The sequence below is a fragment of the Melanotaenia boesemani genome, chromosome 5, assembly GCF_017639745.1.
Source record: "Melanotaenia boesemani isolate fMelBoe1 chromosome 5, fMelBoe1.pri, whole genome shotgun sequence".
NCBI lineage: Eukaryota > Metazoa > Chordata > Actinopteri > Atheriniformes > Melanotaeniidae > Melanotaenia > Melanotaenia boesemani.
This window is the reverse complement of record NC_055686.1, coordinates 1,498,420-1,522,549: the sequence shown is the minus strand read 5'-3', so window position 1 is coordinate 1,522,549 and position 24,130 is coordinate 1,498,420. Positions and strand designations below refer to the sequence as shown.

General features: G+C 43.5%; 1 protein-coding gene across 1 annotated transcript in view; it reads right to left on the bottom strand.

The window, feature by feature from the left end:
• The window catches only part of LOC121640417, a 1,195,287-nt gene that overhangs the window by 1,148,979 nt on the left and 22,178 nt on the right, over positions 1 to 24,130 (bottom strand). The window contains exon 5 of the mRNA XM_041986139.1: positions 23,233 to 23,559. Within this exon, the coding sequence (XP_041842073.1) occupies positions 23,233 to 23,559 (327 nt within the window). The remainder of the gene's footprint in view (positions 1 to 23,232; positions 23,560 to 24,130) is intronic.

Here is a 24,130-nt window from a genome sequence, read left to right as displayed (position 1 = left end):
CTCTGGTCTGGTCTTTGGTCTGGATTCTGGTCTGGTCTCTGGTCTGGACCCTGGTCTGGACTCTGGTCTGGACCCTGGTCTGGTCTCTGGTCTGGACCCTGGTCTGGACTCTGGTGTGGATTCTGGTCTGGACCCTGGTCTGTACTCTGGTCTGGTCTCTGGTCTGGACTCTGGTCTGGTCTCTGGTCTGGACTCTGGTCTGGACCCTGGTCTGGTCTCTGGTCTGGACTCTGGTCTGGTCTCTGGTCTGGTCTCTGGTCTGGACCCTGGTCTGGACTCTGGTCTGGCCTCTGGTCTGGACTCTGGTCTGGACCCTGGTCTGGTCTCTGGTCTGGTCTCTGGTCTGGACCCTGGTCTGGACTCTGGTCTGATGCAGGGCAGGAGTAAGGCAGAGAGAAGAGTCAGAGGAAACTCAAACATTTTATGGTTTATTTAGGAAACATCAGATTACTTTCTAACTAAATGAACAAGCTTGACGTGTAAACAAGGACACGGAAGGAACACGGAGAATGTAGTATTCTGTCTTTCACTGAGACATGACAGAAGGAATACCTCCTGGACTCTAATGTGTCTCGATAGTAAGACTTTAAAGGCAGAATGAAACAATAATGACAGCAGACGGCTGAAGGAGGATAAAAGTCAGTGCTTTTTAACCTCGGCGGTGTCATCCTGGACATGTCGCTCTAAAAGAGAAAACCATAATCACGTTCTCCCATCATGGCTTGGCTACAGGCGAGCGGCATCTCTGCCTCTGTGAGCTACATGGAGATGACATCAATGCCATGACTGAGTGTTTTATAAACTTCTATATGGACAGCATTGTCCCAGCAAAGCAGTGAGAACCTTCCCCAACAACAAGCTGTAGACCACCAGGGAAACTTAATAACACTTGAACAAGAAAGGCTTCAGGAATAAAGACGGAGAATTATTAAAGAAAGCACAAAACTTAAAAATTAAAAAGTGCACAGACAACAACACGATCCACCTGATGGAGGTCTGGACAGAGCAAACTAGCTTAAAATGTTCCCCAGTTCAGTTCAGATGTTTCTAACATCACCCCCACCTCCAGTCATATACACCACACACTGCCCACGAGCCCACAGCTTTCCTGTCACACCTCCACTCCATCACCCTGCAGCTCAGTCATGGACCTTAACACATCCTCATCTCCACATCAGAACATCCTGACACCTCCTCTGCCTCCACCTCTAGCCTGTCTGTCTCCTTTAGTCAGGTTAGGAAACAACTGGAAAGACTGAACCTGAACAAAACTCTTTTGGAAAATCGATTAGCAGAACAGAGTAGGATAAAATGGATTCAGCATCTTTAAGAAATATTTAAGAAATACCTTTCTGAAGTTTCTTCATTTGAGAAACCAGACCAACAATGATGGTTATGAAGAAAACAGTCAGACCACCCAGAATCCCACCCAGCAGCTTCAGGTCTACATCAAGCTTTTCTATAACAACGTGCATTAATCCAGAGGTAATGGTGGACGGAGACGTGGGTAACTAGTGGTTATAATGAAAGAAATCTTACTTGGACAATCACTGATGATGTCATCTGGTTCATGGAGGCCTTTTAATAAAACGGAGAAACACTTCTGCTGTTGATCGCCTCCAAACTGAAGGTACTGCAGATGTGGAAGGAATAAAATTCATGTCTGGATTCAACGCTTTGGAGCACCTTAATGTCAACCAGCCAGGGTTACCACCTTGTCTAGGACATGATATATTTGAGGGCATTTTGTCTTGTGATGTTGCACTGTTTCTCCACAAAGCCATGCAAAGTCAGCCCTCAAGCAGCTAAACTGTCAGGCCAGGCTGTACAGAACTGGAATTTCCTAAGCCTGCTGCCTCTCATAATTAGTGACAAAGTAAAAGACAAAACAGATGATATCTGGCATTTGACGATGCAGCTGAAAGACGTTGTGGAGATGGCATGTGCACAGAAAATCTCTGTTCCTCAGGTTGCTCATCTCGACATTCTTATTCAAGAATATTTTGAGTCATGGAAAGCTCTGTTCCCTGAAAGCAACCTGACACCAAAGCGCCATTATTTGCGTCATTACCCAGCTCTCGTTCTGAAATTTGGCCCTTTGATCAAGCTATGGACAATGTGCTTAGAAAGCAAGCACAGTTACTTCAAGAGATGTGCAAGGAATTTAAAAAACTTTAAAAACCTCTGCCATACGCTCTCTGAAAGACATCAGATGCTGCATGCTTATCTTTCAGCAGCATCAATGGGTCGAGCTGTCTCGCAAGTTAAAGATCATTCTCCGTTTTATTCAGTACTGTGCAGCAAAGCAGACCAGACCAGAGTCCAGACCAGGGTCCAGACCAGAGTCCAGACCAGAGACCAGACCAGGGTCCAGACCAGAGACCAGACCAGGGTCCAGACCAGAGACCAGACCAGGGTCCAGACCAGAGTTAAAGATCATTCTCCGTTTTATTCAGTACTGTGCAGCAAAGCAGACCAGACCAGAGTCCAGACCAGAGTCCAGACCAGGGTCCAGACCAGAGTCCAGACCAGGGTCCAGACCAGAGTCCAGACCAGGGTCCAGACCAGAGTTAAAGATCATTCTCCGTTTTATTCAGTACTGTGCAGCAAAGCAGACCAGACCAGAGTCCAGACCAGAGTCCAGACCAGGGTCCAGACCAGAGTTAAAGATCATTCTCCGTTTTATTCAGTACTGTGCAGCAAAGCCATACAAGATGCAGTCAGACAATCTGATTTCAGTGACACAAACACCAAGGTCACATTAGAAATGGCGTATAAAGTAACATCATATAAGAAAGGACAGTTCCTTATTACAGGTAGCATTGATTCTGTGGAGTTTGGTGAACTAGTGCTCATTTTCTGTTCATTTTCTGGTGTTATTGTAGGTAACAGAATTTGGTCCTGAATACTGATAAAATTAGATAGATGAAGAAGGCAGATCCTCACTGGTAGAGCCAGTTTTCGGTGCCACAGGAGTTCTTTACCAGCCAAACATGATGATGATGCCTACAGCTGGCTTCTTGCACAATAAACTGAAAGAGTAAAAGTAGGACTGCAGCTAATGACAATTCTGACTAGTCCACTAATCAGATTATGTATCTCAGGATTATTATAAATGGATCTTATTTCACTTTCAGCTTTGAAAGTTTTGCATGAGGTTGTGTAAGTCCAGCGTTCCTCCTCTTTAAATGTTCGAGTATTGCAGACGTACTTCCGTGGTACCAAGATCCGTTTCACAAATCTCACCTGTATTTCATTTATTTTGTAAGTTTAATGTGAAGTTATCCCAGACTTGTGATGTTCTCTGCCGCCTGGCAGATGTTATTGCTCATGTGCAACTCTCAACAGAGATAAAAAAAGACAATGTCTCAATTTGTAGGTGTTTTTTTCTGCCAAAAATAGCTGAAGATTAAAGTTGTTGTCGACTGTTTTTATTGTCGACAACGTCAACTAATCGTTGTAATCCTCAGCAGAAGTGTATCTGGATCAGCGTTATCCAGTCCAATGTTGATTTTAAAATCCAGGATGAAAGTAAGACAGATGACCTGATCCTGGGATGTAAACAAATGGTATTCCCAAATAAGTCCAACTTTTATTCAGAGTAAATCATTTGAACAACTGACCCCTGGAGCACTTTGTAGCTCTCCCAGACCGCTCTTACAGTACAGAAGCTACCCAGCGGACAGTCCTGATGTTCGCTATGACAAGAAGACCATGCTCTGTACACAGTACTGTAACTCTGGCTTTTAGGGGAGGTTCAGCTTGTCGAAGAAAATCTTGAACTTTACATACATTTCCTTATTATTTTGTAGCGTGGACTTTAACACGTATGACTTGAGTCAAGCGTCTTGGGTGTCCGTTCACTAAGTTCTCTCAAGGCTGCCTTGCTCACACACGTCTTTCTAATTCTGCCCACAAACTTTCTGTGTTTGAGATCATGGCGTTGTGACTACCTTGGCTGTGGTCATTGTCCATCTGGAACACCCAGTAGCACATCTGATGGCTGAGATGATGCTCCAGTATTTTCAAATAAGGTTTCTAAAGTGTCCTGCTGCCTAAAGACTGGAGATGGAACTTTGTCAAATATGTGACAAAATAGAAAATGAACAGCCTATACAAAAGGTTTAAGCTTTTTAATAACCAGATTTTAATAGCTTATTATAACTTAATGTTCCAATGTGGTTAGTCAGTTATTAAAATCAGTCACTGGTGTCTAACATGAAAAACAAAATAAGTTTGAAATTGCCACATAAGATACCCTCATCATTCCAGGTGTTCATGCTGCTGTCCATGCAGATAGGTATCAGATAGGTATCAGATAGGTATCAGATAGGTGTCAGATAGGTATCAGATAGGTGTCAGATAGGTATCAGATAGGTATCAGATAAGTATCAGATAGGTATCAGATAGGTATCAGATAGGTATCAGATAAGTATCAGATAGGTATCAGATAAGTATCAGATAGGTGTCAGATAGGTATCAGATAGGTGTCAGATAGGTATCAGATAGGTATCAGATAGGTATCAGATAAGTATCAGATAGGTATCAGATAGGTGTCAGATAGGTATCAGATAGGTATCAGATAGGTATCAGATAAGTATCAGATAGGTATCAGATAGGTATCAGATAGGTATCAGATAAGTATCAGATAGGTATCAGATAAGTATCAGATAGGTGTCAGATAGGTATCAGATAGGTATCAGATAAGTATCAGATAGGTATCAGATAAGTATCAGATAAGTATCAGATAGGTATCAGATAGGTATCAGATAGGTATCAGATAAGTATCAGATAGGCATCAGATAGGCATCAGATAGGTATCAGATAGGTATCAGATAGGTATCAGAGAGGTGTCAGATAGGTATCAGATAGGTATCAGATAGGTATCAGATAAGTATCAGATAGGTATCAGATAGGTATCAGATAGGTATCAGATAAGTATCTGATAGGTATCAGATAGGTATCAGATAAGTATCAGATAGGTATCAGATAAGTATCTGATAGGTATCAGATAGGTATCAGATAGGTATCAGATAAGTATCAGATAGGTGTCAGATAGGTGTCAGATAAGTATCAGATAGGTATCAGATAGGTATCAGATAGGTATCAGATAGGTATCAGATAAGTATCAGATAGGTATCAGATAGGTATCAGATAAGTATCAGATAGGTATCAGATAGGTATCAGATAGGTATCAGATAACACAGCATAGGCAGAGCAGAGAGAACTTTCAGGTCCTGCTGCCTCAAATGAAAAATCTAAAATCCTATCCGAGCGCTCGTTTTCTGTTATATCAAAATCAGAAAATGGTTAACAGTTCATCCGATTTTTAATCTTGGGTTAGAATATAAAAACATTTCAACTTAAAAAAACACAAAGTACCTAAATATACATGGAGCAAACAGCGGTGAAAACACATTTCTGCTTTTCACCCTTATATGTTCTAACTATTCTGGAATGATGCTTTTATACATAGCTCACTGTAGCTAAGTAAAACCAAGGAAATCTGAAGGCTAACTTTACTGCTGTGTAGTCATCATACTTAAACACTGGATCAACATAACCCGAGCTTTTTTTCTGTTTCATGGTTGCAAAGATGATGGTGCCCAGACCCCAGTGAAGACCTTATGGACAACATGGGACTACTCAATCAGAGGATGACTGATGAACACTTGAAGTCCCAGTTTGAACATCATATTGGTGTGGGACTATTTCATGTCCATTGTCCTCTCAGATCATGTCTGGGCTTGGTGACTCATTACTCTTGATCAACCCAGGTCAAGAAACTCATCTTTTCACGTTTATTCGTGGACTGTCCTTCATATGGACATATGCTGCTTGTGAGTACACTGTAAAAAATTTGGTTCAGTCTTTTTTTTTCAGAGAATGTGTAAACGCAATAAACAGTTTTTTGTTTAAGTTTATTGATGATAACCTGTACAATGAGCTTTATTTATTGTTTACCATCAGTATAGGGTTTTATGCTGTTCATGCATGGTACTGTATTTTTTACAGTGACCAACTGCAGCAGCTGCAGATAATACCATATATCTCTTACAAGTGGTTCTGTGTGTTACTAAGAGACTTCTGCTTTTATTAACTATTAACTATTACGACCATAAACAACTGAAAGTTTAACACTCGTAATGTTTTTTACATTGTCACTGACATTTTTACTTTGAAAAAACTGGCAACCACAGCTGTCAGGTTTTTACCATAAATTATACAGATTTTTAACCATTTTTTCAACACTGTTTAACTGTTAATATTAAAGAAAACTACCATAAAAATAACAATTTTGTACTGCTAAATTCACGGTTGCTGAAGTGGCATAGGCAAGGCAAGGCAGTTTATTTGTATAGCACATTTCATGTACAGGACAATTACCATACATACCATAATATCCTCCATGTTGTCACTGTAACTTTTACGGTGAAAAACTGGCAACCACAGCTGTCAGGTTTTTACAAGACATATTAATAATTTATTCATACTAATCCAATCTTGTCTCCAAACGCGCCACAGTGCACAGCACAGCTGTTTCCAAAAATCCGTCACTATGCTGCATGAACTCTCCATGAATACAAAACAGGAAGAAAAGGAGTGGAGAAAGTTTAAAAAGAACGGAATATTTGGACTTTCTTGGAGGTCACAATTAGAGAAGGACTGGAACAGGAAATGATGCGTGAGGGGAAATGAGCCACTCCTGCTGTCTCCCCTGACAGCTGTTTCCATCTAACAAGCATGCAAGTTTGCTCAATTCAAAGCGCTGTTAGCAGAGTGTATGGTGTTAACTGAATCATACCTAACACACAAAGGTAGCAGGAACACTCTGTGGCTTTCATCGTGGGTGGGCGGACAGCCGCCACCGAGGGGGCCCTTCCTCCATCCTTTCCCTTCGTGACCTCTCCCCCCAATTTTATTTACACGTTAGAGACCACCACATTTAACAGTATTGCACTACACACACACTCACACACACTGAGGGAGCCCTGAGGGGGTAACAGCTTGATTTGAATTTACCTACACTGAGATATATTAAATGATCACGACTTCAAAAAAAATACAGCTCACTCAAACATAATACTTTCTCAATACTTTCCAGAATTTAGTTAGTCCTAAAGCAATAGGTTTCATAAATATTTCCAAGTAAACTTAACTTGTTAGAATGTACAGTGGGGATGGAGGAGTCAAAGATTTGATCCAGTCAGTTAGGTCATTATCTTTATCAACTGTTTTATATAAAAACAATTATTATAATTTGGACTAATGTGGATCATGTGGATTAAATTGTTGGTACCCTTCGGTTAATGAAAGAAAATCCCACCATGGTCACAGAAATAACTTGAATCTGACAAAAGTAATAATACATAAAGAAATGTATGAAATTTACCCAATGAAAGACAGATATTGCTTTTCAACCATGCCTCAACAGATTTATTTTAAAAATAAACTCATAAAACAGGCCTGGACAAAAGAGGCCACTACAATCTTGTAATCAGTCAGTGGGCCTACTGTAGCCCACATACAGGCCCAAGAAGATCCTGTAGAGAAAAGACATTTTGAGGAATAAGTGTGGAATATTAGTTTAGAAAATAGCAGTTTAAGTGAAAAGGCCAGGAAATGAAAGATGGAAAGAGAACATTAGTCGAGGGGAGAAGGGGGTGGAAGGGCGGCGTTATTATTCTGGTATGTAGCTTTTTCTCTGACAAGATTTTTACTGAATCATTTAGACATCAAGATCGTAACATGCTGTTTGTTTCCTCAAACGCACAATTTTATTATCTTATATTTATCACAGCCTTCATTATGTCCTAATAAAGCACTTTGTGTTACCTTTGGAAGGAAAAGTGCTTCATAATTAAAAATAATTTGATTGAAATAGTCATTTTAATTTGATTTAATATTACATGCTTGCCAGTGTTACATGCATTCAGCAGGGCACTGCAGGGAATTGAACCCTATCTCATTTCTGAGAGTACCATTACCAGTGCCTTTTGCTTTCATTTATTTAGTTTTGGGGGTTGAGGTTGTATTTTGTTTTGTTGTTTATTTATTTTATTTTTGGGGGGTTGGATAGGGGTTGTATTTTGTTTTGGTTTTATTTTTTTGTTTTGTTGTTTATTTATTTTATTTTTGGGGGGTTGGATAGGGGTTGTATTTTGTTTTGTTTTGTTTTGTTTTGTTTATTTATATTTTGGGAGGTTGGGTTGGGTGTTTTTATCTTCTTTTGTTTTGTTGTTTATTTATTTTATTTTTGGGGGGTTGGATAGGGGTTGTATTTTGTTTTGTTTTGTTATTTATTTATTTATTTATTTTATTTTATTTTTGGGGGGTTGGATAGGGGTTGTATTTTGTTTTGTTTTGTTTATTTATTTATATTTTGGGAGGTTGGGTTGGGTGTTTTTATCTTCTTATGTTTTGTTGTTTATTTATTTTATTTTTGGGGGGTTGGATAGGGGTTGTATTTTGTTTTGGTTTTATTTTTTTGTTTTGTTGTTTATTTATTTTATTTTTGGGGGGTTGGATAGGGGTTGTATTTTGTTTTGGTTTTATTTTTTTGTTTTGTTGTTTATTTATTTTATTTTTGGGGGGTTGGATAGGGGTTGTATTTTGTTTTGGTTTTATTTTTTTGTTTTGTTGTTTATTTATTTTATTTTTGGGGGGTTGGATAGGGGTTGTATTTTGTTGTATTTATTTATTTATTTATATTTATTCTAGGGTGCTTGGTTGAGTGCTTTTTTCTTCTTTATTTAGTTTTTCCTTGTTGTGTTCTTTGTTTTAAAAGACGCTCCTATCTTAAGTACCGTGTAACAGGCATGTTAACATCAGGAAAGAAGGTACAGTCGGTTCTACAACACTGACATCAAAGAAAATTCTACAATCGTCTAATCCTCTCATTTTGGACACCTTGTTTTGTGATAGGCTCGAATCTTCCAAATGACTTCTATACTTGTAAAATACTGAAAATATTTCAATATTTCATTAGATTTTCCAACCTTTGACTCAGATGACAGGTGTAAATAAATGTCTTCTCATTTATTGATTTAATGAACAATTACTATAGAGGTCTTTTCTAGTTAATACTTAGTTGTCTTCACTGGCCAAATTAAGGAGCATGTGGAGAGAAAACCTTTGAAGGATAAAGGAGGTAAATAAGTTAAACTGAAGGACTTCTACCTGCCTGAACGTGTGTGAAAAGTATTTGCCATAACATAATGTTACAAGGTTTTTTCTCCTGAACAAGTTGTGCATGTTTCTCCTTGATGTTTGCAGTTGATGCTGTTTGATATTAGAATTGATCCTGAAGGAATGTAAAAGTTGTCCCGAGTCTATATTCCTCGATAACAACAAATGCCAATTAGAGCGGATGCAGACAGTGCTACGATCCATTTAGCACTGGACCACCTTGTCTGAGATTTATCATCCTTTAAAGGCTCCACCTGCATTCCTGCATCAGTCATCTGCAGTTTAGATTTACAAGTGTTTTTCTGCAGAATCTTGTATTTTTCTCTTTCACACACATCCTTGTATAATGCCATCTCTTCTTTCTTTTCGTCAATCTCTTTCTTTAAATCTTCAAGTAACTGTTGTAAGCTGTCACAGATTGAGTTCAGCTCATTTATCTCTTCCCTACAAGAAATTCTTTCCTCGTCTTGTTTTTTAATGAGCTCATTTATTTCTAAATTTTTTTCTCTCATGTCTTTCACTTCACGATGTTGCTGTTCTAAAAACCTTTTCATCTGGCTTATAAGGCAGTTGTTCTGATTAAGCTCAGTAGCACGATTCAAGTTAATATTTATTTTTTCAAGATTTTGATTCTTTTTTAACAAATTATTTTTTTCTTCGGTTGTTTTATCTATTCTACATCTACATAAGAGCAGTTCTGCTCTGATCATCAAGTTACTGTTTTGCAGAAGAGACTTTTCTTCCAATAAATCAGCTAGCCGAGACATTAGTTGGCTTTTTTGAAACTCTAAGTTTGAAATCTTTTGCTCAAGAAAAGGTATATTTACTTTGTCTTCATGCTTCTTTACGTTGTGATTCTGAAGATCCTGTAGCTCCCTCTTCATTTCATCAACTCTTCTCCTCAACTGGTCATTTTCCTCTTGTTGTTGATGGTCTAATTGTTGAAGTTGAGCTATCTCAGTAGATAACTTCTTGTTTTCCTGTGTCAGTGTTTCCTCTTTTTCCTGAAGTTTCTGCACTCTTTCTCTATAACATTCATTTTCTTCTTCAAGGGTCCTCATTGTGTCTGAAGGATGAAGCTTTCTGTTCTCTGCCATTTCTACTTTTTTTTCTATCACTTTAACCAAGAAATAAATACTAAAGTATCCTTATATAAATTGCAATTACAACTGAGACTTTATGGTGACAAGATTCTATTTATACTCTCTTGGTAACCTTATGATGCAAAAATGGGCGTGTCTTGCTTTAATACATCACAAATGGGCGTGTCTTCAATGCATCACAAATGGGCGGGGCTTGTGCTTTAATAGTTGGGGCGTGTTCAATTCTCATGGGGGCGTGGCTTCATCACCTCAGAAACTCTGATACTGGAGTTTGTAAAGTTCCACGTATAAAGTACTTATAGTCATTCCTATCACTATGAGTAAGACTTTTAACCACGTTAAAATGAGCTGACGGGGTGGTTGGGTTCAGTTGGGTTCAATGGTTTACCTGTTACCATGTGCTGACGTTAACATGAGTGACAACACCTCACAACATTACTTGAATATATAATAACATAGAATGACTCCAGACAACAGTTAATAAAAATAGAACAGTTAGAAACAAAATGGGCCCCAGACACCTCACTCACTTATCAAACTGGATTTTATGAACATTTTTCAATATGTTTTAAATGGTAAGCTGAGTACATCTAAACAACCATCTTTAATATATAAATAAAACATTTTAAGTTTAAATATTTCATTGCTTCGTCCAGTCAGTGTTTCCTCTTCAGTGTCTCAGCTTGGTAGATACTGATCTCATTGACACACCTGCCCGCTGACTTAATGATGAGTAAGAATACACAGAAATGCAGGGTTTCATCTTATTAACTGAAAATGAAGAAATATCCACATTAATGGACAACATGGGCTTTGGTTTTAAAGATAGAAAAATATTAGAATCAAAGTGAGCTCTGCAATATTATTACAATGACAATCAAGTGTTGAATGTGAAAACATAACTGATCCTCACTGAGAGGACAGAAACACCCTGACCTGCAGACCAGAGAAACTTTACTTCACTGTAATCAGTGTGATACTCTGGGTCTCCTCTTCCAGCTCTACACACATATCTGCTGTCTGTGTTTGTCCATGAATGAAGTAGGAATCATGGTCAGTCCCAGCAGTGCTACCAGGCAGCAGATCATAACTGTACCAGTTGGATAACAGATCAGGAACAGCTTTATACCAGTCGAACCTCCATCCTCCAGACGGAGGTTTAATCTCACATCTCAGAGTTACTGAGGATCCAGGAATCAGCCATGATGGAGACACAGAGAGGACAGGCCGGGGTTTATCTGCTGGAGAGATTTAATCTGAATGAAAACATGTTCAACCTTGTTGATTCTATTAATTCTGAAAATATTTCTCTACAAATGTTATCAGTTTTATATTAAATTTTTTGTATTTAAAACATCTACATTTGTTAAGATAAACTGTTAAATAATAAAAATAGAGGGGTTAATTCATTTCAATATCCAATTCAGTGGAATTAGAGAATGTCACGTTTCAGCAGACTGGACCCAGTGAAGACCAGAGACCCAAGGATTGGTGTGAAGAAGATTTTATTGGAACAGGGGAATGTAGTCAGGATAGTAGCGTCTGGTTCCTTTCTGGCAGCTCGTCAGTGGAGGTGAAGGAGTCCACATGGCAGAGTTCTCCGGGAGAGAGGACAAGAGCAGCCAGAGGAATCCCCACTGAGAGCCTTTCAAAAACGGCTGAACCAGAGAAAAAGTTAGAACAGGGCAAGATAGTCGACTGTTTGCTATTCAGCTTCAGGCTGAGCCTTCCAACAGGTCCTCCAGAGTAATCCTTCCAGTGATACTGGTTAGGTCCGTAAGCCAACATCCAAATCCTGAAGACAATCCAAAGGTCAGAGTTCCAGAAAATCCAAACAACAGAAAAAGAGAGTTCCCAGACTGGGGCAGGCGAATCAGGAAATCCAGGTCAAACGGGTCGGAGGTCAAAACAGGTGGACAGGCAGAAGATCAGGGCTGGAAGCCTGCAGGGAAAAACCAAGATGATCTGGCAAAGACAACCTGCCACACACTGGTATGGAACACAGTGCAGGTGGAGCGTCAGCAGTCAGAGCAGGCAATAAGAAGTGGAGGGAGAATGCCTTCAGGGACGGCTGGGAAATCTCAACCCCAGCCAAAGTACAGAGAAACTGAGCAGCATTCAGATGGATGTCTCTTCCATAAAGAGAATCACTTTTAAGAGCAAACTCATCTGTCTGTTGTCAAGTTTTCAATAACTAACTAAAGATACATTTCATTGTGCTCATGAGATCCAACTCTGTCCTAGAGAAACACTATCAGGTATCAGGTCAGATCTTGCCAGCACGGACGTGCTGATGCATGTTTTTATTTCTAGTAGATTAGATTACTGTAATGCCCTGCTCTCTGGTCTTCCAAAGAAGTCTATTTCGACCCTATAGCTACGTCAGAACACGAGTTCTGACGAGGACCAGAGGGCGGGAACACATTACACCAGTTTGAAAATCGCTGCATTGGCTCCCCGTGTGTTTCAGGACTGATTTTAAGGTTCTTTTAGTAGTTTATAAATGTCTTAATGGTTTTGGGCCCCCTTTTTTATCCGACTTGCTTTTAAATTATGAACCCTCGTGGACCCTGAGGTCCTCTGGAAGCGGTCTATTAGTTGTTCCAAGGGTGAGGACCAAGACGTATGGCGAGGCCTCTTTCCGTTGTTACGGCCCTCGTCTATGGAATAGCCTGCCAGAGAGCCTCAGGGCTGCAGAGACTGTTTTTAAAAAGAGGCTTAAGACCTACCTTTTTAGCTTAGCTTTCAACTACATTTTTATTTGATCTTAAGCTATTTTTAGGGTCCGAGCCATACAAAGTATGGCAAGGCCCTATTGTTCCTGAAATGTTTATTTTTCTCCTAAGCGTTTCAACGCCAAATTTGACCCCCTAAACACCCATGAAAAGTTGTGAAACTTGGCACACACATCAAGCCCCGCGTAACTCGGATATTATAAAGTCTGCATACACTTCAATGCAAAATTGGCTCAACAGCGCCCCCTAGACACCCCAAAAATCCCCAAATGAATGGGGTCCCAAAAGTCTACTTATATGTAGGAACACGAAACTCGGCACACACGTGTACCACCCCGGGTTGACCAAAAAACTCAATGTAACACCTGTCGCCATGGCAACGGGGTGCCCGCCATCTTGGCGTGTGCGGCCATTTTTTTGCCATTTTTTCCACTTTACACACATCGTATTTGAACGAACTAGTCTGAGGGGATTCGTGCGACTGACTCCAAACTTGGTGGGAAGCTTCCTGACAAGTTGGGGACCAAACGCTCCTCAAATCTTTCTAATAGCAGAAAGCGTGTTACCGTGGCAACCAACGGAAAAGCGCCTTCTCGCCATGAAACACGGTTTGCTCATATCTCCACAGAAATACGTGGGATCTGCACCAAAGTTCACAGGATTCATACCTGTCACATCCCAAGTCCAGCAAAGAAGTCAATCAAACACCTGTTGCCATGGCAATGGGGTGCCCGCCATCTTGGATTTCTCTGACATTTGAACGAACTAGTCTGAGGGGATTCGCGCGACTGGCTCCAAACTTGGTGGGAAGCTTCCTGACAAGTTGGGGACCAAACGCTCCTCAAATCTTTCTAATAGCAGGAAGCGTGTTACCTTGGCAACTCATGGAAAATGACCTCGCCATGAAACACGGTTTGCTTATATCTCCATAGGAATACGTGGGATCTGCACCAAACTTCACAGGATTCATACTTGTGACACCCCAAGTCCAGCATTGATGTCAATAGAACACTTGTTGCCATGGCAACGGACTGCCCGCCATCTTGGGTTTCACTCCCATTTGAACGAACTAGTCTGAGGGGATTCGTGCGATTGACTCCAAACTTGGTGGGAAGCTTCCTGACAAGTTGGGGACCAAACGCTCCTCAAATCTTTCTAATAGCAGAAAGCGTGTTCCCATGGCAACCGACGGAAAATTACCTTCTCGCCATGAAACACGGTTTGCTCATATCTCCACAGGAATAAATGGGAACTGCACCAAACTTGACAGGATTCATATACGTTGGGTCCGTAACGCATTAGACCACCTGTTGTCATGGCGACCTCGGGTGGCGGGGTCCAGGCAGCTCGGACCCGATGGATGCCGCTTGCGGCTTTAATTAATTTTATATCTTGTTATTTTATTTTCATTTCATTTTACTCAACTGTATTTATTGTATTTATTTATTGTGCGTGCAACTGTATGAAAGTGACTTTTTTATGTAGTCTCTTTTGATGTGTGCTAAGACTCATTTTGTTTTTAATATGCATAAATTGATTTTTCATGTAAAGCACTTTGTGTTGCCCCAGCATGAAAAGTGCTTTATAAATAAAGTTTGATTGATTGATTGACACTAAATAAACTGCTACCAACCTCAGATGTATCTGTACATATTTATTTTATAAATTAAAACAAAAGACTGCATTACCGGCATCAGTACTGTCATTTAGCAGACGCGTTTCTCCAAAACAATTTACTGTGGGTTGTAGCGTCTTACCTAAGACCCCAACCGAAAGGTGTTGCTCTTCACCCCTGTAGGATTCTAACTTTGGTCTCAGTTTTGTGAGTTTGACACCGACAGGGTCAGTTGTTGGTGTGATAGATTCAACAAGGTGTTGGAAACATTCTCAGAGGTTTTGCTCCATATTGACATGACAGCATCACATAGTTGCTGCACATCCACGATGAGATCCACCACATCCCAAAGCTGCTTTACTGGACTGAGATCTGGTGGCTGTGGAAGTCCTTATAGTCCAGTGAACTCATCGTCATGTTCTACAAAGCAGGTGGAGATGATCTGAGCTTTGTGACATGATGCATTATCCTGCTGGAAGTAGCATCAGAAGATGCTCCACTGTGGTCATAAAGGGATGGACATGGTCAGCAACAATACTCAGGTAGGCTGTGCTGGTTAAAACAAGCCACGTTGGTACTAAGGGGCCCAAAGTGGTCCAAGAAGATGGATGGATCCATGTTTTCATAATTCTGAGCAGATTCTGAGTCTAGCATCTGAATGTGGAGCTGAAATGGAGACTCATCAGACCAGCAACGTTTCTCCATCTTCTATTGTCCAGTGTTGGTGAGTGTGTGTGAATTGTAGCCTCAGCTTCCTGTTCTTAGCTGGCAGGAGGCACCTCATGTGGTCTTCTGCTGCATTCTGGTCCAGACAACAACAGCTCACTGGATATTTTCACTTCTTCAGACCATCTCTGGAAACCCTTCAAATGGCTGTGTGTGAAAATCCCAGTAAACACTCAGACCAACAACCATGCCACATTCAAAGTCACTTAAATCTGCTTTCTTCCTCATTCTGATGCTCAGCTTGATCTTCAGCAGGTCGTCTTCACCACGTCTACATGACTAGATGCTGTCATGTTTGTGTTAGTGAAACTTTGTGGTGGGAACTTCTGCATTTGTCGGTTTTCTCTGAAGATAACTGACTCAGAATGGATAAAAAATACCAACATTATGTCTGTGAAAAAGAATATTTATTCACTCTATCATGTCTCAGACGCTGTGTGGTTGTTGGCAGTGGATTGTTGTAAGAAATCACCTTGTAAATCTATCATGTCTGATAATGTTCATACAACACGTGTTTAATCCCAAATGACACATTCAGTTAGAAAATCCAAATCTTAGACAGACAAACCTCCCCCTGATGGAGTTTAGGCAAAACACAGACTAAAGAAAGTTGTTCCCACATGCGATGACAACCTGTTTGTCTTCAGTCTTTCTGACTTTATTTTCTCCCACCAAATCCAGCTGTTTCTGGGAGAAATGGTGGAGAACCGGACTAGGAAGTTTATCCGGATCAGACTGAGGAACTTTGTGGAAGAGCAGCTGAGATTTTATCATTCAGTCAAATGAAAAATACTCAATTATTTATAGAAATTATAATGTAACATTTATTTTTTTCTTTAGATATAAATGTGAGTCATCGTGTTCTGGAGGAAAGAAGAGATGAAACAGGTTTATTCACCAGTTAAAAGTGTGACTGTGAAATGAGCTTGAACATAAAGCAGATGGGATGATGAAGGCTGGATTTAGTGAACAGGAACCCGTATCCGAGGAAGTTTACACTCTGTAAATGAACTTTCCGTTATCTGTCCCTACCTCCTTGTTACCTGTTTAGTTTGGGTTCAGTTTAGTTTGGTCAGAATATTTCTATTTGGTAAAGAATCCTAAAGGTAGAGATAGGAAGACATAAACGGACTTCAGTCAAATTTCACTGTGTGGATGCACTTTGCAAATTTAACCCTACTTCATGCATGATGATGCCAAGTAGGGGACTTTTGTTGTTGTAGTGTTTATCTTGTTGTTTTTTGTCTTATAATAGAAGCCTGTACTACGAAGCTTTTCTCTTATCGAGGTAACTTGAGGTAACTTCGGGGTTAACTCTGGGTTCTCTTGGTTAACTAAGAAGGGTGGGTGGGTGGGTGATGGATGGATGGGGCAGCTTAACTCATGCTTGGGTAGCCAGATGGATAGCTGTTTCCCTGCTCTAACACACCTCATGCAAATAAAATTACAATCTAACAGCTTATCACGTTCTGCTCTGTGAATTTAAATCAGGTGTGTTGAAACAGGTAAACCTCCAAACCCTGGATGGATGGATGGATGGATGGATGGATGAATGGATGGATGGATGAATGGATGGATGGATGGATGTATGGATGATGGATGGATGGATGGATGGATGGATGGATGGATGGATGGATGGATGATGGATGGATGGATGGATGGATGGATGGATGGATGGATGATGGATGGATGGATGGATGGATGGATGGATGGATGGATGGATGGATGGATGGATGATGGATGGATGGATGGATGGATGGATGGATGGATGGATGGATGAATGGATGGATGGATGGATGGATGGATGATGAATGGATGGATGGATGGATGAATGGATGGATGGATGAATGGATGGATGGATGGATGAATGGATGGATGGATGGATGGATGAATGGATGGATGGATGGATGGATGGATGGATGGATGGATGATGGATGGATGGATGCATGGATGGATGGATGGATGAATGGATGGATGGATGGATGGATGGATGGATGGATGGATGGATGGATGATGGATGGATGAATGGATGGATGGATGGATGATGGATGGATGATGGATGGATGGATGCATGGATGATGGATGGATGGATGGATGGATGATTGATGGATGATGGATGGATGGATGGATGATGGATGGATGGATGGATGATGGATGGATGGATGATGGATGGATGGATGGATGGATGGATGCAGGTTTTCAGTATCTCCATACTGCAGCACACCTGACTGGGTCATTAAGAGGCTGGTGTAGACCTTAACTATTGACTATTTCATTTGAACCAGGTGTGTTGCAGCAGGGATGCAGTGAAAACCTGCAGGACACTGGCTCAGGAGGTCCGGAGTTGGTGATCCCTGCTCTAGGTCCTAAGAGTCCAGAACACACAGCTGATCAACATGTGACATCACACTGACTCCACTCTGACATCACTGATCAATACTGATCAATACTACGTCTGCAGCTGGAACAAGTCCTCTCTTCATCCGTCCTCCATCACATCCTTCACTGATATTTTCTCTCTGGTCCAAAGTCAGACTGGATCAATAATCAAAGATCAGACTGATTGATCAGCCATCAGAGGAGTCGGATCATCGGATCCACTTCTGGTCCTGATGTCCTCTGTTTGATCCTGGACCCGACCCCTCCCTGCAGAGGACACACAAGACAGTCAGTAAGACGGACAGTAAGACAGCCGGACAGTCAGACAGACAGAAGACAGACAGACAGTCAGATAGCCAGGCAGACAGACAGTCAGATGGACAGACAGACAGTTACTCAGATAGACAGACAGACAGTCAGGCAGAGAAGCAGATATAGTCAGACAGAAGACAGACAGATAGTCAGAGAGTCAGGCAGACAGACAGACCGTTAGACAGACAAACAGACAGACAGACAGACAGAAGACAGACATCAGATAGATAGTCAGTCAGACAGACAGACAGAGAGTCACAACAGACAAACGGATAGACAGACAGACAGACAGACAGTCAGATAGCCAGGCAGACAGACAGACCGTTAGACAGACAAACAGACAGACAGACAGAGAGACAGACAGAAGACAGACAGAGACAGACAGACAGTCACGACAGACAAACGGATAGTCAGACAGAAGACAGACAATCAGACAGACAGAGACAGACAGACAGTCACAACAGACAAACGGATAGTCAGACAGACAGACAGACAGACAGACAATCAGACAGACAGAGACAGACAGACAGAGAGTCACGACAGACAAACGGATAGTCAGACAGAAGACAGACAGACAGACAGACAGACAATCAGACAGACAGACATACAGTCACACAGTCATACATACAGAGACACAGTCAGACAGAGAGATAGTCAGACAGACAGACCGTTAGAGAGACAAACAGACAGACAGTCAGACATACAGACAGTCAGATAGACAGACAGAGAAACAGTCAGACATTCAGCAAGACAGACAGACAGACAGACGGATAGTCAGAACAAAGACAAAAGGACAGTCAAGACAGACAAACAGACAGATAGTCAGACAGAAGACAGACAGACAGATGGAAAGTCAGGCCTAAGACAGACAGACAGACAGATAGTCAGACAGACAGAAGACAGACAGACAGATGGAAAGACATTTAGACAGACAATCGGACGGACGGACAGTTGGACTGACAGACAGACGGATGGACAGACCTTTGAGTTTTAGCTGAACTGTTTTCTCTCTCATCGGACCTCTCCTCCAGACTCTACATATGTACGCTCCACTGTCTCCAGGTTTCGGGTGTTTCAGAGTCAGACTGAGGTCCCCAGTTTTCAGAGGATCTTGTTTCATCTTAGTTCTGGTTCTGTAGACCTGGTCCTGGTCTCCAGGGCGTTCTGAACCATTCTGGTAAATGTGGACCTTCATTACTGGTTTAGGTTTCAAGCACCACCACTCCACCATGGCATCTCCAGGTAGGTCAGGTGTCGTTCTGAAGGGCAGCAGGACAGACTCCGCCCCTTCCTTCACCTCCACCTGACAGACTGAGAGAAGAAGAAAATCAGCTGATCAGCTTATTGATGAGTGATCAGAAAGTGGGATCAAACAGTGAGTGAAGATCAGATGATCCAGTGTGAAGAAGCTGCTGCAGAAGCAGATCCATGAAGAAGTGAGTGGATTTAAAGCTGCAGCTGCTCTTTCTTCTTCTTCACATCACAAACATCATGTTTGCAGAGAAACAAGAAAAGAGGACGGAAAGAAGAAATCAGCAGGAGGTACAAGCCAGCTTTCATAACGAGGAACATGAGATCTCTGAGGAATAAAATGGATGAGCTTGCTGTAAGTTCCAGTGGGAATACCGTGAGTGTAGTTTCCTGTGCTTTACGGAGCCATGGCTTCATTCACTCATCCAGGACCCTAGCATAGTGGTACACGTCTTCAGCACCGTTCAGGTGGACAGAGACGCAACGAGCAGCGGTGAGAAGAGAGGGGGGCTGCATTAAGGAGACCTGCCATTCATGGACACAACCAGCTGGCCTAAAGTCAGATCCAGGGCAGCTAGACACACATAAAGCCACCTCCCCATGCTCCAAGCCCCCGCCAAACGTCACCACAGGACTGTGGTGCTGACGAGGCTTTTAGCTGCTTGGCTTAAAGTAGAGTTTGACTTTTACACACTCAGAGAAAGTAGGAAGATTTGTTTTCTGAAATGTTTTAAATAGATGAGAATTCTTTACAATAGAATTATTATTCTCCTCCATGAGCCACCGCCTTATCGTGGTGGAGGAGTTTGTGTGTCCTGACGATCCTAGCAGCTATGTTGTCAGGGGCGTATGCCCCTGGTAGGGTCACCCATGGCAAACAGGTGTCAAGGGAAGGGACCAGACGAAGCGCGGCTCAGACAACCCTTATGATGATGACAAAACAAGGACCAAGGTTTCCCTTGCCCAGACGTGGGTCGCCGGGGCCCCCCTCTGGAGCCAGGCCTGGAGGTGGGGCAAGGAGGCGAGCGCCTGGTGGCCAGGCCTTTGCCCATGGGGCCCGGTCGGGCTCAGCCCGAAAGGGAGACATGGGCCTCTCCTCCCATGGGCTCACCACCTACGGGAGGGGCCATAGGGGTTGGGTGCATTGTGAGCTAGGTGGCTGCCAGAGCGGTCTGATCCTGGCTGCAAAGTCTAGCTCTAGGGACGTGGAATGTCACCTCTCTAGCGGGGAAGGAGCCTGAGCTGGTGCGCGAGGTTGAGCGGTTCCGGCTAGATATAGTTGGACTCACCTCGACGCATAGCTTGGGCTCTGGAGCAACTGCCCTCGAGAGGGGCTGGACCCTCTTCCATTCTGGAGTTGCTCCCAGTGAGAGGTGCCAAGCAGGTGTAGGCCTGCTCATTGCCCCCCAACTTGGCGCCTGTACATTGGAGTTTACCCCGGTGGATGAAAGGGTAGCCTCCCTCTGCCTTCGGGTGGGGGGACTGGTCCTGACTGTTGTTTGTGCCTATGCACCAATAGCAGTTCAGAGTACCCACCCTTTTTGGAGTCCTTGGGGGGGATGTTGGAGAGCACTCCTTCTGGGGACTCCCTCGTTCTGCTGGGGGACTTCAATTGCTCACATGGGCAATGACAGCGAGACCTGGAGGGGCGTGATTGGGAGGAACAGCCCCCCTGATCTGAATCCGAGTGGTGTTTTGTTGTTGGACTTCTGTGCTCGTCATGGATTGTCCATAGCAAACACCTTGTTCAGACATAAGAGTGTCCACATGTGCACTTGGCACCAGGACACTGGGCCGCAGTTCAATGATCAACTTTGTAGTCGTGTCATCGGACTTGCGGCCGCATGTTCTGGACACTCGGGTGAAGAGAGGGGCGGAGCTGTCAACTGATCACCACCTGGTGGTGAGTTGGCTCAGATGGTGGGGGAGGATGCCGGTCAAGCCTGGCAGGCCCAAGCGTGTTGTGAGGGAACGTCTGGCAGAGTCCCCTGTCAGAAAGAGTTTCAACTCCCATCTTCGGCAGCGCTTCAACCATGTCCCAGGTGAGGCGGGGGACATTGAGTCCGAATGGGCTGTGTTCCGTGCCTCTATTGTCGAGGCGGCCAGCCGCAGCTGTGGCCGTAAGGTCGTCGGTGCCTGTCGTGGACAGTCCCCCTGGACTGGCAGACTGGGGTGGTGGTCCCCCTCTTCAAAAAGGGGGACCGGAGGGTGTGCTCCAACTACAGGGGGATCACACTCCTCAGCCTCCCCGGTAAGGTCTATTCAAGGGTGCTGCAGAGGAGTGTCCGTCGGATGGTCGAACCTCGGATTGAGGAGGAGCAGTGTGGTTTTCGTCACGGTCATGGAACAGTGGACCAGCTCTACACCCTCTTTGGGGTCTTTGAGGGGGCATGGGAGTTTGCCCAACCAGTCTACATGTGCTTTGTGGACTTGAAGAAGGCGTTCGACCGTGTCCCCCAGGGACTCCTGTGGGGGGGTACTCCGGGAGTATGGAGTGCCGGACTCGCTTGTAAGAGCTGTCCGGTCCCTGTACGACCAGTGTCAGAGCTTAGTCCGCATTGCCGGCAGCAAATCAGAATTGTTTCCAGTGCGGGTTGGACTCCGCCAAGGCTGTCCTTTGTCACCGATTCTGTTCATAACTTTTATGGACAGAATTTCTAGGCACAGCAGAGGTGTGGAGGGGATCCGGTTTGGTGGCCTCAGGATTGGGTCTCTGCTCTTTGCGGATGACGTGGTTCTGTTGGCTTCATCGGGACGTGATCTTCAGCTCTCACTGGAGCGATTCACAGCCGAGTGGGATGAGAATCAGAACCTCCAAGTCCGAGACCATGGTCCTCAGCCGGAAAAGGGTGGAGTGCTCTCTCCGGGTCTGCGATGGGGTCCTGCCCCAAGTGGAGGAGTTTACATATCTCGGGGTCTTGTTCACGAGTGAGGGAAGGATGGAGCGAGAGATCGACAGGCGGATCGGTGCGGCGTCCGCAGTGATGTGGACTCTGCATCGGTCTGTCGTGGTGAAGAAGGAGCTGAGCCAAAGGGCAAAGCTCTCGATTTACCGGTCGATCTACGTTCCTACCCTCACCTATGGTCATGAGCTGTGGGTTGTGACCGAAAGAACGAGATCTCGAATACAAGCGGCCGAAATGAGTTTCCTCCGCAGGGTGGCCGGGCTCTCCCTTAGAGACAGGGTGAGAAGCTCGGTGATCCGGGAGGGCTCAGAGTAGAGCCGCTGCTCCTCCACATCGAGAGGAGCCAGATGAGGTGGCTCGGGCATCTGGTTAGGATGCCTCCTGGATGCCTCCCTGGTGAGGTGTTCCGGGCACGTCCCACCGGAAGGAGGCCCCGGGGCAGACCCAGGACATGCTGGACGGACTACATCTCTCGGCTGGCCTGGGAACGCCTCGGGATCCCTTCGGATGAGGTGGTGAATGTGGCCGGGGAGAGGGAAGTCTGGGTTTCCCTGCTTAGGCAGCTGCCCCCGCAACCCGACTCTGGATAAGCGGAAGAAAATGGATGGATGGATGGAGAATTATTATTTTTATTGTAATTTTGAATTGTACTTTTTGATATTTTTATAGTTTATATTAAAATATTATAATTATATTATAATTATAATGCTATAACAGGCTGAGCATAATATTTCCATGTTTTCTATTTGTGCTTTAAGGTTCATATTTTATGTCCTGGACTTTGAAGACCAGTTAAATAAAGATCTCATATTTGAACTGGTCCTGGTTCCGGTGCGGTCCTAAGGTCCAATCAAACCAGAACTCTACGAGCAGCGTTGGGAGACTGCAGCTAAATCCTGAACTCATTCAGTCACATTACCCTCACACATTTCACTTTCATCACACTCTGATCAGTATTGATCACAACTGATCAGCTGATTGGAAAAATACTCAAACATCAGATTTAAACCACTGACCTCTGACTGTGAGACCAACTTGTTTCTTCATCAGGATGTTTCCCTCCCTGCTGTAGACTCTGCAGGTGAAGGTTCCATTGTCTTCATCTGTGGGAAGTTTCAGAGTCAGACTGAGGTCTCCAGGTTGTAGAGGGTTTCTCTCCATCACTGTTCTGGTTCTGTAGACCTGGTCCTGGTCTTCAGGCTGGTCAGAACCGTTCTGGTACACATGGACCGTCCAGTAGTTACCGTACTTCCACTCCACTTTAGCTTCTTCAGGCAGGTGAACTGTGGTTCTGCAGGGCAGCAGGACAGACTCCACCCCTGACTCCACCTCCACCTGTGGAACTGAGAGAAACAAACAGCATCAGCTGTACAGAAGCAGCAGCAGCTCTGATGGTGTTTGATCCCACTGGTAGAAATGATTCCCAGCAGAACCAGTCCCTTTTGTTTAGGAAGGATCCAGTGGAAGCACTGAGAGGGACTTCCTTCCCCCGGCCCCCCACAGAACCCCTCCCAACCAAAAACAGCCTCTTTGCTTCTGGACAGCTGCGTCCTGTTTCTCTTCTCCACCATCAGGAGAAGATACTGGCAGTTCTTTCAGCAGAGAAGCTTCTAGATGCTTCAGATGATCTAACAGATGAAAGTCAAACAGCTTCAATGAACACACACGTTTCAAAGCAGCTCAGATCAGAGCTGGAAGAAGCTCCTCTGAACACACACACATGTTCAACACGGACCTTCTTCTTCTGTCTGGAAGCTTCCTGTCAAACACAAAGTCCACTACTGGGAAGCAGCATACAGGAAGTCCTGATCATGTGACTCCTTCAGCAGGAAGAACAGAGGAAACTTCAGCCTCTGCTTCCAGATGGACTCGTCGTGAAAAGACAGAAGGTCTTTGTAGAAGCAGCTGAGCTTC